The following is a 14,353-nucleotide window of genomic DNA, read 5'->3' as shown; positions in this document are numbered from 1 at the left end:
GTTTCGAATGTTGTTCCTGTTTCTCTCTATCTATTTGATTTATTCATCATATTTTAATGATATATCCTTGCGCTGTTATGCCTCCTGTGATGTTTGACATGGGTTCCAGATTCATGTGTGATGTTTTAGTGTAAAAACCAAACATATTGTACCACCGGTAGAGTCCGTTTGTTAGGGCAATGGAAGGCCCACGATTCCCTGTACTCACGTCCCTACATTGTTTAATTGCTCAGACCACGGCTCTTTTCTCCACTGATAAGATTAAATTGTGACTAATGTTTCCACCGAGCCTAATTAAACAAGCCTAATGGGAACTAAGTCTAATGTCCTATATTTAAGACTCAGCCGGCAGGATTGACGTTTTACTTTACCGATCCCAAATTTGAGACTTTGCTGTTGAGCCCACCACACCCAAACCGTCCCAAATTCTAGCACCGATGTACTCTCCGAGCCGAAAACACTGGATTTGTTTACCCTGGAATTGAGTTCACTTCCATTATTAGCAGACTATACTACCGGTTCCTGTCGATCATAGCCTCAATGCCGTCGTTTCGTCCGAGGATGATCTGTGCATCCTCTGAAACAGCGGATCGCATGATGGCATATCACACCAAATAATGAGCTTCACCTTACTCATGAAAGCTTTTTGTAGGGCGATGAAACGCCGGACGCTCCACATGCCCATTCACCTACCTAAATTCTGGAGTTCAAACAAGACCCTTGGTGATATGTCTTACCTATACGAGGATCTGAGATGTTTACGGTGGCAAGGAAGGAAAATCGCAATGTATCTGATCACCCAGGATTATGGTACTATTCACCCTAGGATGCTCCGTCGCTTATTATCACGTATCGGGACTCGATGAAACCACATTCAGGCTTACCCCGGGGATGATGTGACGAGTAGCCCGACAGGCAATGTCAGGAACTACCCTCTGACCCTGGACCCCTTACTATCCCAACCCAGGACATCATTTGAAGAATTGACCGCTAATTGGCAATAGCGGTGGGGTGACTAACAAGTGCCTGCGAAAGTCGGAGACGCGGAGAGGGTTGCAAAAAACTTAGGGACTGCTCCACTGCCCCAAGGCTTTTTGACGCGCTCACAAAGTACCCGCGTAACAATCTCTTGCGCTGATAATACGTTTGGTGCTGGTAATTGGGAAATGGCCGCCTGTCATTCCATCAGATGTGAAGACTGGGAGCCATTTGCACCATGAAACTCGACAAAGATATACTGATGAAGCCGCTCCCAAAGGTGAAATCCATGCGTTGATCTAACTATCACAGCATCATCGCTGACTTGTTGATCCAATCAGTCTCCTGGGACAGGCAGTACAACTACGGGTCTCTCTGTCTCACACGCTGAAGAGGTCCTCGATAGACAGCTCCATGCGCCGGTGTCACAAGTCGGTTTCTTTGGTGTCTATCGATATGCGACTCGGTGCGATGTTGCCATTCTCTTCGGCAGTGCACTTGCTGCGATCGCAGGCGGTGCAGCACTTCCTCTCTTCACAGTAGGTGATGTCTGGATTTAGAATACCTAGCTCATAATCACAAAGGCTAACCAACTATGCTAGGTCCTGTTCGGCAGGCTGACGTCGACCTTTCAAGACATTGCTACCCATCAAATCACCTATGATCAATTCCATCACGAGCTGACCAAGAATGTGGTCTACTTCATATACCTGGGTGTGGCTGAGTTCGTCGCGATCTATCTGGCGACCGTCGGCTTCATCTACACTGGCGACCATGTCGTGCAGCAGATTCGCGTGAAATACTTCCAGGCTATCTTAAGACAGAATATCGCCTTCTTTGACACTCTCGGTGCCGGCGAGATCACCACGAGAATCACTGCCGATACGAACTTGATACAAGACGGCATCTCCGAAAAGGTCGGCTTGGCCTTGACTGGGCTGTCGACGTTCGTTACGGCGTTCATTATCGCCTATGTAAAGAACTGGAGCTGGCGCTAATCTGTAGTGCCAGCCTCCTCGCGTTGCTTTTGACCATGGGCGGTTGCTCCACCCTCATGCTTATCTTCAACAAAAAGGCATTAGAATGCCAGGGCCGTGGCGCCAGCATGGCGGAGGACATCCTCGACTCCATCAGGACCGTCGCAGCCTTCAGTGCCCAAGAAACCCTGGCACAGAAATACGAATCACATCTCAAGGATGCCGAAGGGCCTGGGATGAAATCAAAAGTAATTTTCGCCATCATGGTTGGGGCATTACTATGCATCATGTATCTCAACTATGGGCTTGGGTTCTGGATGGGGTCTCGCTTCCTCGTCGAAGGAATCAGTAACATCAAAGCCGGGGATGTGCTGACCATCATGATGGCCATCATCCTAGGTTCCTATAATCTAGGAAATGTGGCCCCCAATGGTCAAGCGCTGTCGAACGCGGTGGCGGCGGCATCGAAGCTATATAGCACCATTGACCGTCAGTCCCCCTTGGATGCGCTGTCCGACGAGGGCAAGACACTGGAGTTTGTCCGAGGAAATATAGTGCTTCATAACATCCAGCACGTGTATCCATCGCGGCCCGAGGTCACTGTTGCTCATGACCTTAGTTGTTATATCCCCGCTGGTAAGACGACTGCCTTCGTGGGCCCCTCGGGTTCGGGCAAAAGTACCATCATCAGCTTGCTGGAGCGGTTTTATGACCCGGTCGCGGGGACCATTATGCTCGACGGCCAGGATATTCAGACATTGAATCTCCGGTGGCTGCGACAGCAAATGTCGCTCGTGTCGCAGGAGCCGAGACTCTTCGCCACCACAATCGCGGAGAACATCCGTTATGGAATCATTGGCTCTCGATTTGAAAAGGAATCGACCTATGAAATCCGAAAGCGAGTTGAAGCCGCAGCTCGAACGGCAAATGCGCACGAGTTCATTATGGCGCTTCCGAATGGCTATGATACGAATATCGAGAGCTTCTCACTCTCTGGAGGGCAGAAACAGCGCATCGCCATTGCCAGAGCTATTATAAAGGACCCTAAGATCTTGCTCTTAGATGAAGCAACATCCGCCTTGGACACGAAATCCGAAAAGCTCGTTCAGGCAGCACTGGACAAGGCATCGAAGGGTAGGACGACAATCGTCATCGCTCACCGACTGTCCACAATCCAAAAGGCGTATAACATCATTGTTCTTGCCAATGGCCAGATTATTGAGCAAGGGCCGCATGAGCATTTGATGGATCGACGAGGGGTCTATTATGGCATGGTGGAAGCGCAACAGATCAAGAAGCGGTACTCGAGATACTCTAAGCGATATTCCCATTTCTTGACGAGCATTCCCCCTAAACATACCCCAATGACATTCTTCTTCGATAAAGATTGTCCTGGCGATGACCAGTCCGATTTACATAGTGTAGTCAGTGATGATGCATCCGATATCGGATTGCACACTGGAGAGAAACAACGACCTGTGTCGAGAATGACACTATCTCATCTCATGCAGCCCGCCAAGGAAGAGGCTTATTCTTTCTGGACTTTGTTCAGATTTCTTGCCTCATTTAACCGGCCCGAGTGGCCGTTCTTATTACTCGGTCTCTGCGCATCCATCCTGGCAGGGGGTATTCAACCATCGCAGGCCGTGCTGTTTGCGAAGGCTGTCAGCACGCTCAGCTTGCCTTCCTTTGAATATCCGAAGCTCCGGCACGATGCCAACTTCTGGTCTCTTATGTTTCTCATGATTGGCCTCGTATCGCTTTTTTGTATAGCGTACAAGGGACTTTATTTGCGTATAGTTCTGAAAAAATGGTCTACCGCGCTCGCAGTCGTGCATTCCGAGTGATGCTACACCAAGATATTTCTTTTTTCGATCGGCAGGAAAATACGACAGGCGCATTGACAGCCACACTAAGTGCAGGAACCAAAGAGCTAACCGGTATTAGCGGCGTCACATTGGGGACTATCTTGATTGTCTCTGTCAATCTCGTGGCTTCGTTAGGGGTAGCCCTTGTCATCGGTTGGAAGCTGGCACTGGTGTGCATCTCCGCAGTTCCAGCCCTGCTAATGTGTGGATTTGTTCGGGTTTGGATGCTGGAGCGGTTCCAACGAAGGGCAAAGAAAGCATATCAGGAATCGGCTAGTTCTGCTTGTGAGGCAGCCTCGGCCATCCGTACGGTCGTTTCCCTGACCATGGAGACCGAGGCCTTGCAATCCTATCAAGCACAGCTTCGTCGACAGCTCAAGAGTGATATTCTCCCCATTGTTAAATCATCCTTACTTTATGCCAGCTCGCAGGCGTTGCCTTTCTTCTGCATGGCGTTGGGATTCTGGTATGGCGGGTCTCTACTTGGTCATGGAGAGTACTCCCTCTTTCAGTTTTACGTGTGTTTTAGCGAGGTGATCTTTGGGGCCCAGGCCGCTGGAACGGTTTTCTCTCATGCTCCGGACATGGGCAAGGCGAAACACGCTGCCCGTGAGTTCAAACTGCTCTTCAGCAGCGCCACAATGCATGCTTCTCGAGGCAAAGGAGTTCCGGTTTCGTCCATGCAAGGGCTGGTTGAGTTCCGCGAGGTCTCCTTTCGATATCCCAGTCGTCTGGAGCAACCAATCCTTCGCCACTTGAACCTGACCATCAAACCAGGGCAATTTGTGGCGCTGGTGGGCGCGAGTGGAAGTGGCAAGAGCACTACCATTGCGTTACTGGAGAGATTTTATGATCCTCTCAAAGGTGGTGTCTACGTAGATGGAAGGAATATTATCACTCTCGAGATGTCTTCCTACCGCAGCCACTTGGCTCTCATCAGTCAAGAACCGACTTTGTTCCAAGGGACCATCCGGGAGAACATCCTGTTGGGAAGCAACACGCCTGATGTCCCAGATGGTCTCCTCATTAAAGCCTGCAAGGATGCAAACATATACGATTTCATATTGTCATTACCGTAAGTTCTTCCACACCATTCGTATCAATATAACAGCAGAGGTATACTAACGGTTTGCAGGCAGGGCTTCAACACCATTGTTGGCAATAAAGGAGGCATGCTCTCTGGTGGCCAGAAGCAGCGCATTGCCATCGCTCGGGCCCTTATACGGAATCCAAAGATCCTCTTATTGGACGAAGCTACGTCCGCTCTAGATTCCGAGTCGGAAAAGGTCGTCCAGGCAGCATTGGATGCCGCCGCGCGAGGACGCACTACGATCGCAGTTGCTCACCGGCTGAGCACTATCCAGCGGGCAGATCTAATATACGTCCTCGACCAAGGAGAGGTCGTCGAGTCAGGTACACACCGTGAGCTTCTCCGGAAAAAAGGACGCTACTACGAACTCGTTCATCTACAGAATCCGGATGCCACGGGTTCATGATTGGGCTATTGGGAGTTTTTACGCTGTGTGTATTGAGGGCAGGATTCCAAATACGTACTCGCATTTCTTGATCTCTTTTTAGCGGCGTCTAGGAGCTCGTCCTTCTTTCTTTATCTTTTTCTACTTGTTCTTACTGGATTTGATTGGTTTTTTTTTTTTTTGTTTTTTGTTTTATCAACATCAGCAAGGTACTGCTGAGCATTGTATTAGTATAGGTATTAGTATAGGTATTAGGTACCACTGTCGCTTTTCATATAATAATGGCCTTATTTCAATTTTGTTCTTTTTATATCGTAAACCGTGTTATGGCTGTAAACGTCTAGGGTTCAAAATTTTGGGTGTTTCCGTCTAGCTAACACACGATATCTTCTTCGTTTTTTTTACAACAAAGGCCTTTCTAAGTAGTTATTCTACATCTCCTACCGTCTACTGTTCCTAGATATCCCGTATAAAGTTCCGTGTGGCAATTTAATTTTCATTGTCAAGTTATTCGGGGTCGCCTCAGTACTTACGACGCAAACTTCAGAGAGTCCTTTCCTCTGCCATTCGTCTCAATGCCCGGATAGTTCCTTGCACGGAGGATATAGCAATTCTCATATGGTCCTCTTTAGCCTTTTGTGCCTCATTTGTCCCGGGCTCGATATCAGTCAATTTCCATTCGTATGTAAACGTAAGGTAGAGATTCTGGTCATGTCCGATCGATACGATATTTTCCACGGATGACCCGCCTGGTAACGTGAAATAAGTCTGCAATTCGGTTAGACCACGACGGACAGGTATTGAAACAAGATCTGAGTGTCTAGGCCCCGTACCCTGACCGGCGCATGTAGTTTACATTCTTCTCTGGTCCATTTTCCAGCCATAGGGGATTCACGGAGGTTGGCCGCAACGTGAGCCTCTCGTATGATATAGGTTCCATCCTCCCGTTCCTCAAGAATTCGGGAATCATCCAAAGATGGAATGAAATCCTGCGGACGTCGAGCTTTTAGTTTCAATCCATTCCAGACTTGCTCCTGGGTAAGGACCGGTATGGAGGGATCGGAGGTATTGTTCACTGGTTCCGTGTAGGCAATATTGAGGGTGAGCATTGTGGGTGTTCAGGTTGTAATTCAACTCCCAGGCGTAGTGAGGAAGTATAGGACTGAGACTAGATCTGCATGCAAGCAGCAGTACTATTTATCACTTCTACAAGCTAGGTACGGAGGCTGCAGCAACTCGGCCTCCGACAACAGCCGAATACCGAGTGGATGGATGGTGTTGTCAGTAGACGTTAGTCAAGAGACGGTTTTTCTGCTTGATTTAGTACCTCTAGGCTCGTTGCCGAGGTAAGTAGATATGACTTCTATTGACGAGTTGAGCCATTCGAGAATTATATCGCCAATTTTGCCCCATAAGATTACTCGAAAGTCCCACGTACATCATAGGCCGTGCCTCTTCTTAAGCCATTCGGATATCCCCGGAAATATTATCCAGATCCCGTATTCTCCGGCCATGAAGTTTGCAAACGGCGAACCCACCCTTGGACACCCAAGCAACTTACCCTTATTGTTGGATTACGCTGCAATTTAAATGAACTCTTTTTATTTAGTATTTTGAGTAAACGTCATATGTACGGTCCATCGCCATTTGTCCTTCTCCCGCTTGGTCTGTCTATTATTTAAGCGTTAAGCCCTTCGTAGCTGCACTGAGCACTCTCGCCATAACAACAATCCACTACATGGCTAATAACAACAAGATAAGCAAGGGAAATGACAGGTGTTGCTAGTCTTTTCATACATGCTTGTCGGCAAAGTCTTAACCATAGGCCTTGGTCGCTCACAGCCGTCAATGAGCCCGATTGCGTTTATTTCTGTCCTTTTTCTCTTCGAAGGGATGGATAGTGGTAGCCAAGCAAAGCCAGCGCATTTTTCAGTATTCAATCATGTTGAGCCATCATGTAGACTGTTGCATTCGTTGATAAATGCAATCAAGAAGCATGTTATTCAGGGCAGAGGCGATATTAAACCTTGTCCCAATGTGATATAGCTCACAGAGGTATGCCACGCATTGAATGGTGAAGACTAAGCGATCCAACCGCCAGTGATGACATTGCCACTTCTGCTCAGGAGCTTCTTATGAAGCATTTTATATCATGACCGGATGGTGACGTGGGGACGGTTGACCGATGAGCTCAACCATGGTTCAGACAGCTCTTGTTGGGGAACAACCATTGGTTCGCGTAGGTCCACTAATATGCCTTCTACATGGGCGAAAACATTGATATACGACCTCTGGTACGGTCATTGTGAGTTCAAAGCCGAGCATCTGACTTACACGTTTCTATCTCTGCTTTCTACCTTCACAATGGCAGGCTCTACCGCTGTCACACCAATCCGAACCAGCACTACTCATTATAATCGAGACTGTGTGCTTCATCATACATTCCTCCAGGATCTCTTGGAAACAAATACTCACAAGAGGGTCCAAATGCTGCCAACTTTAACTTTTGACAAGAGACCTGTGCGACAAATCGTCGATCTTCGCCAGAAGGACACTAAGACTGCCACCCTTTCGCCTTGCAGAAACTGTTACTCTGGCAGTCATTGCGAGTTTAACTCTAATGGGCTCCTACGGTCAAAGCGCGATACTAAAATCAAGCGACACTTTGAGCGCTGGGTGCGCCAGCAAGCAGAATGGTGCTCGGACTCGCACGCAACAGCTCCTCGATCGATGAGCTCTTCTACTGCAGGTAGTATTGCTGGTACAGATGAAGGAGCTGAGAATGTCATTCCGTCATCCACAGTTCTGCTACCTGAACCGTATTCGCAGCGATTACCATGGCGCTATGAACTCGTCGACCCCATGTTAATGGTTCAATTGATCTCAAACACGCTGGGAAGGCTCGCATTCCTCAACGACATGGCATTCCGCCCCAGATTTACTGTTACACGCTTTCACTCGAACAGAGCGCCCCGGGTATCTGCCTGCGAGTACCTGAGACGCTTAACGCATCGATTGTGTCTCTCGTCTCCGACACTGGTGATGATGGTTATCTACATCCGACAACTCTGCAAAACGCACCCCACATTCGATGTTTCGAGCCTTACAGCTCACAGGCTTCTTCTAAGCTGCGCCTTAGTGGCTAGTAAGAGTGTAAGTGACTTTGCCTGGCCCAACCAATCCTTTGCTTCCGCAGGTGGAGTTTCTGCTGCCGAGATGGCAGTTTTGGAGTTGGAACTATTGGAATATCTGGAATGGAACGTTGCGCCACATCAAGAACGGCTGTCCGAGTGTTATCGTGATCTTGTACGGGGAAGTAATGGATACTCGGCCGAGCATGGGACGAGCTCAGCTGGGCCTTATGCTGTCCAATTTGAACGTGACTGTGTCGAAGAATAAGTAGGCAGATCTCTTTTATCACGTCCGAAGGACGGTTTACCATTAGCAAACCTCTTGCGCTATACATAAGCCTAGCTATTTCAGATAGTAATAACATACTATCTCCGACTTCGGGGGTTAGCAAATTGCCCATTCCGGCGAACAGAGGCATTCTGATCTACGGCGGGGACGATTTTGCAGAGCTTTTCAGACTATCCGAAGATATAAATTCCATCTTGTCGTGTTCTGTATGTACATCACTTCGGTTTACAGTAATTATGCACCCATATATTGGTAGTTCAGTATGCGCTATGAGAAGGAGGAATGGTATACAAACCCCTTTGTCAAATATGTCATGGCGACCAAGCACGGGTGTATGATGCCAGGGATAGAGTATTGTTAAGGGAAAAGGGGGAAAGGGTTGCAAGAGGGGGCAGATGTAAGCTCGGCTATAGACAGAGATTAACTTTAACCCAAGGAAACGGTTTTTTTTTTTTCTGTTTTCATAGACAAACGAGCATCTTAGGCACAAGTATTAGTACCACATGGTGTTTGGGCCGAGTGGGTCAACATATCACGACTATTCAGCTTCCACTGTACAGTGAAATCAGAGAAATTCAGACACCATGAGAGTTGTATTCTCTATACGATCGATGGATTGCCCCTTTTATTGCCCTAGGTGAAGCCCTCTGTTCAGCTTTGCGCATAACCAACATGCAAGGCCATCGGAGCTTCCAAGAAACCAGAGTTACGATAGTTGAGCTAGACAGCAGGCAGCGGGCGGCAGCTATGATAATCTTCACCCAAGAGGCTATTCGCAAAGTATGGTTAATTTCGCTAAAATTCTTTCTAGAGGTTCTCGAGGAGTCCTTGCATTCTCATCGGATTTCCACGATATGGGATTGGCTCGGGGTAGCATGACACATTCCTCCCCTGCAACGGAGGATTCAATTCGTGAGAAAACAAGGGTGTAATTTCCTGTTCGTCTGGTTCGCGCTAAACTGAAGTATGTACCTTTGCAGGCGTAATTGATCGGCCGAAAGAGCTGCTGCTGAACGGGTATGATTTCCGGTTGATCTGCAAGGGGAAGTCCAAACGTCTGCCCATCAGTCGATCAACACATAAGCGAAAAGGCTAATTCTTCGATGGCCAAGCGTTTCGTAAATTAAGATTGGATATCCAGTTAGCCACACGCCGTGCATGACTCGCGCAAGGGGGACAAGTGACAGGGGGTTCCCCAAGCGATATCCCCAGAGCTTACGTGCATGTTTCCAAGAGCATGCCCAATTTCGAAGCTTCATGCGCCTGTCAAACACTCACTTAACGCAGGAGCAGTAACTGCCAGTATGTTCTGGTCATTCGGGCCTTCTCTGCCTGTCTCGAACTGTTCAACCACGGGCAGTTATATCATCCCTTGCTTGCCCGAGGGACCAAAGCGCTGGAATGCACAGGAATATTATGACTTAGGGCTCGTTGTAGTAGACCAGCTCAAATATGTAAATAGCCTCTATTATATATATCAGAGTTCTTTTGACGTGTGTAGGCAAATCCGCAGTGACTATCTTCCTCTGCCTGGCAATGAAAACTCTTGCGTCACGTTTAGCAGCGCCTTTTAAGCACTCATGGCGAAAGTCCTGGGCCTAGCATCACCATTCAAAACGCCAACCAAGACTAAGAATGGTTTTGATAAGGCCAATGCTATAGATGAACGACCAGGGTCTGCACCCTCGGTATGTGGTCCCTCTCCATAGCTCACTACCATTAACCCATGCTTCCACTCAGAATACACGCCAAAGATCATCTTTTGATCCTTTCTAACCTGCTTCACTCCTAAAGGGTAACATTACAGAGATGCTAAATGTCACCAATTCCTCCAAGCGGTCGCCTTCCAGTATCGCAGAAATTCGATCAGTGCGATCAGAAGATAAATTCCACACGCCCGAGCGCCAGTGCCAGGCCTTCTATGCGCACGAAAAACCAGAAATGTCGGGTGCGAGGCGTGACGATTTCAGGAACACTGAGCCTATGTGTCGGACAGTCCATTCAGAAGACACGTCTCCATTAGTTCGCAAAGCCTTGAGACAGCGCAATCCCTCAGATCGCGGGCTCGTTTCCAAAGTCAAGAGAAAGCTCAAATTTGCAGTGGGCCCAAGTAGGAAGAAACGACTGCTGGCATCAAAAAAGGCAGGGAGGCGCAAGTCGCCAACAACCAGCACGACAAATTGGTGGAACATTTGAACTGACATGTCGGGCTTTAAATTGTGCTTATAGCATCCTAGTCTGTATTAATAATTAATTTTACGATGATACCCACCACGTCTAGCAGCTTCATATCCCTCGGATGCGTGTCAGAAGCGCTGGAGAGATATACTAATTTGTTGGTTCCTTCATCTATGGAGGCACTCTCCTTTAAATACTGTGTCGCTGGTCTGCATAAATACAGCGATGTTTCTCGGTTCGTGACTTGAAGTAGAGATGTTCATTTGAGAAGAGAATCGAGCAGGTTACCGAGGAAACAAGACCATACAATCATACGCCAATTCTGGGACAAATAATTGATATCACATTCTCCACTTGGACGTCAAGCCCCGATCAGATCTGGGACAAGGTTTGGTATTCGAGTTTGAGCTATCTCGTCCTTGTCGTGCCAACCAGCGCCAGATCAATGCCCGTGTCCAAACTCACAGCATCTTCCGACGATCGCCACCTCTAGATTCCACGCTAGGAAGGAGTCCGATCGGCATTGGTACAGCCTTGAGAGAGTTTATTATTTGTCTTTCCCAGCGCCTAGCCCCTCGAAGTCCCAGTCGTCCCTAGAATCAGCCGAGCCTTCAGCACGATTCGGAATTAAGATGCAAGGGATAAGCTCCGCGGAGATATATTCCTCCTCGGCTATGAGAGGCAATATTCAACTTCAATTGAGCCATGGAAGAAACAGTCAGGACATTGCTGCACAGTCAGATTTGCACTGAGGATAGACGGATAGTATGGTGGCATCGGCCGTGTGTGCAACTTCGTACAAGTATAGATATGGGCTTTCACTGCCCAGAGGACACATCATTATTTAGTCTGAGAACCCCATAAAAAGGTTATTCAGGCTATACCTTTCGAGCTTCACAGGGGATTCCTCAAATCCTTGTTCGCTAAAAGGCGTCCAGGTTTCACCCATGACGACGCCACCCCCTGCCTTGCGGAGTTGAGTGGCTTCTTGCTCAATCGAATCCGACATTCCAAGATGTCCTGATGGATAATATGCTTGTGTTTTGAGTTATTCTAATTCAACGACCTGCTTTCTACATGGCACCTGGGCAATTATATCTTACTGCTACACTCGTCCCTAGGTCAATCGATTCAAGGTCCTCCAGTACCATCTGCGGAAATTCTTACAAAAGCCACCCCTTTGACTTGGGTCAGTCACACCTTGTACAGTAAGTATGAACATATCTTCAATATGCACGAGGCGAGCACTAATGCCACTTGGGAAAGCGTACGGGGCATGTCCGATCGAACAACTGCGGGGTTTCGCTGGGGAGGCCGATGTGGAGACATGGACGCAATATGTTTAAGAGCGCGAGTATTCCTTGGGGCACTTCACGTATTGTCTGCTGCGTGATAAATACGGTGTCAGCTAATTTGCAGTCCCAAGGTCCCGGAAATGGAGAGTAACAACCCATCCTGGTTCTTGTATGGGCCGGGGGACGCACGTCTACAGTCACTTCCCGTACCGGAGATTCAGGATCCCCACGATGTTATCGTCCGCATCGCCTACGTTGGAGTCTGTGGAAGTGATGTAAGATACTGAAGCCCAGGGCCCCAGGGTTGGCCGGGTGCCCACAGAATGTCCCTCTTGCTCACCCACTAGTCGCTAGGTACACTTCTGGAAACACGGCGGAGTCAACAAGAAGGTTAGCAAGGAACAACCGCTAGTACTGGGCCACGAAGCTGCTGGAACCATTCATACGGTCGGAACAGCCGTCACGTCCGTTCAGGTCGGTGATCCTGTTGCCATTGAGCCTGGTATCCCCTGCCGGCGCTGTAAGGCTTGTAAACATGGCAACTACAACATCTGCAGAGAGATGAGATTTGCAGCAGTACCACCCGACGTGCATGGTACCTTGACCAAGTATTACCGGGTGCCAGAAGATTTTGTCTATAAGATACCATCGGGGATGAGCCTTCAAGAAGCAGTGCTCATGGAGCCGCTCTCCGTGGCGGTGCATGCTACTCGTCTGGTCAACATCACGCCTGGCCAAACCATTGTCATCATGGGTTCCGGGTCGGTCGGTCTTTTGTGCGGCGCAGTCGCCAAGGCATTCGGCGCTCACCGAATCATCCTGGTCGACATCCTGGAACACAAGCTGTCATTCGGATCTGAGTTCCTCGATTGCGAAACCTTCCTTGTCGGTTTGGACGAAGCACCGGAGGAGAGTGCCACTCGTTTGTTAGATATGCTGAATGCCCCGGATGGGGTCGATGCCGTGATCGAGGCTTCCGGTGCTCAAGGCCCAGTCCAGGTTGGCATATATGCCTTGCGGCGCGGTGGCAGTTACGTTCAAGCCGGTGTTGGGAAGCCAAAAGCCGAGATCCCGATCTTGGCCCTGTCCCAGAAAGAACTCCACGTCCATGGATGCTTTCGGTACGGACCGGGAGACTATGAGCTGGCTCTAAAGCTGCTCACCAAGGGATCCATTGACGTTAAGCGCTTAATTACCAGCGTGACACCTTTCGAACACGCGCCGCAGGCTTGGGATAAGACAGCACGGGGAGAAGGGATCAAAAACCTGATTCAGGGTGTGCAAGACTAGAGTATATCCGCCACCTGTCGTACATAGAAATAGAGCGAAATTCCACGTCAATAGCATAGCCCCGTGAGATCGAAAGTCACAGGTTGTAACTTGACGTTGAGTCTACACCCGCTTCGGATGCTAATGATAGACTGCATAAGGGTTTTACGCTATCGACCGGAGTACAAGTGGGAAAATAGACTTGATGAGCCACAGGAAATGCGCGACTTGGCCTATTGAACATCAGAACACTTCAAAGCATGACTCTTTTGCCACGCTTGCTTATTGCCCAAGGGGCGATCATATCATCCAGTGTAGTCTGGTGTGGATGGTAAATCGTCCTAACTTTGAATCTATCCTTCCAGATAGTGGTATAATTTATAGCACCTTTCAACACCGATCGTCCAAGAACCTCGGCTAGTAATCATCTGACGTCTATTTGGCATGTACAACTACTTGGACTTGACTCTGATCCATTCCTTTTCATATCGCAGTCCAACAGCGCTAAACCACACTAGGAAATAAAAACAATAGGTCACGTGTTGCTTCCTCTGAATAACAAACAAACAAGCCATACAAACCAAACCACTCAAACAAACAATCCAGTGCAAAAACGACGCCTTGGGCAAATTTCATCACAACCTGCCTTATGAGTCGATTTGGCAAAGCAGTAAATCAATTCCATATCAGACGTTCATCACAGAGAGGGCACGACCGCTGTGGGGGTGAAGAGGGGTGTGTGTTTCCATAGATCCCAATCTCGGTTCTTCTCGGCTCGAGTTCGGTTCAACACCGGCTCATATGTATACATTCCCTCTTGAACCACGATATTTTTGATGTGTCAGGATCCAGAAATCTCCGTATATACATGATTGCTATAATAGAGTGAATCT

General features: G+C 48.4%; 5 protein-coding genes across 5 annotated transcripts; 4 read left to right on the top strand and 1 right to left on the bottom strand.

The window, feature by feature from the left end:
• Positions 1-1,216: 1,216 nt before the first annotated feature.
• Positions 1,217-5,319, top strand: ANOM_011003 (ABC transporter ATP-binding protein; the record flags this gene model as incomplete). Its single annotated transcript, XM_015556259.1, has 6 exons — positions 1,217-1,258; positions 1,320-1,517; positions 1,581-1,924; positions 1,990-3,729; positions 3,903-4,898; positions 4,959-5,319. 6 exons carry the CDS (start codon positions 1,217-1,219, stop codon positions 5,317-5,319), a joined length of 3,681 nt encoding a protein of 1,226 aa, XP_015401513.1.
• A 522-nt stretch (positions 5,320-5,841) lies between these two features.
• ANOM_011002 (SRPBCC family protein) lies at positions 5,842-6,407 on the bottom strand (the record flags this gene model as incomplete). Its single annotated transcript, XM_015556258.1, has 2 exons — positions 5,842-6,066; positions 6,132-6,407. The coding sequence occupies 2 exons, from the start codon at positions 6,405-6,407 to the stop codon at positions 5,842-5,844; spliced, it is 501 nt and encodes a 166-aa protein (XP_015401514.1).
• Positions 6,408-7,662: 1,255 nt separating this feature from the next.
• On the top strand, positions 7,663-8,697 carry ANOM_011001 (uncharacterized protein; the record flags this gene model as incomplete). Its single annotated transcript, XM_015556257.1, has 1 exon — positions 7,663-8,697. The coding sequence occupies one exon, from the start codon at positions 7,663-7,665 to the stop codon at positions 8,695-8,697; it is 1,035 nt and encodes a 344-aa protein (XP_015401512.1).
• A 1,601-nt stretch (positions 8,698-10,298) lies between these two features.
• On the top strand, positions 10,299-10,914 carry ANOM_011000 (uncharacterized protein; the record flags this gene model as incomplete). Its single annotated transcript, XM_015556256.1, has 2 exons — positions 10,299-10,406; positions 10,513-10,914. 2 exons carry the CDS (start codon positions 10,299-10,301, stop codon positions 10,912-10,914), a joined length of 510 nt encoding a protein of 169 aa, XP_015401515.1.
• Positions 10,915-12,156: 1,242 nt separating this feature from the next.
• On the top strand, positions 12,157-13,481 carry ANOM_010999 (NAD(P)-dependent alcohol dehydrogenase; the record flags this gene model as incomplete). Its single annotated transcript, XM_015556255.1, has 2 exons — positions 12,157-12,466; positions 12,546-13,481. Exons 1-2 carry the CDS (start codon positions 12,332-12,334, stop codon positions 13,479-13,481), a joined length of 1,071 nt encoding a protein of 356 aa, XP_015401510.1. The 5' UTR covers positions 12,157-12,331.
• Between the last annotated feature and the right edge of the window lie 872 nt (positions 13,482-14,353).

This window comes from Aspergillus nomiae (genome assembly GCF_001204775.2).
Source record: "Aspergillus nomiae NRRL 13137 chromosome Unknown contig00576, whole genome shotgun sequence".
Classification (NCBI taxonomy): domain Eukaryota; kingdom Fungi; phylum Ascomycota; class Eurotiomycetes; order Eurotiales; family Aspergillaceae; genus Aspergillus; species Aspergillus nomiae.
This window is presented reverse-complemented; position numbering and strand designations above follow the sequence as displayed.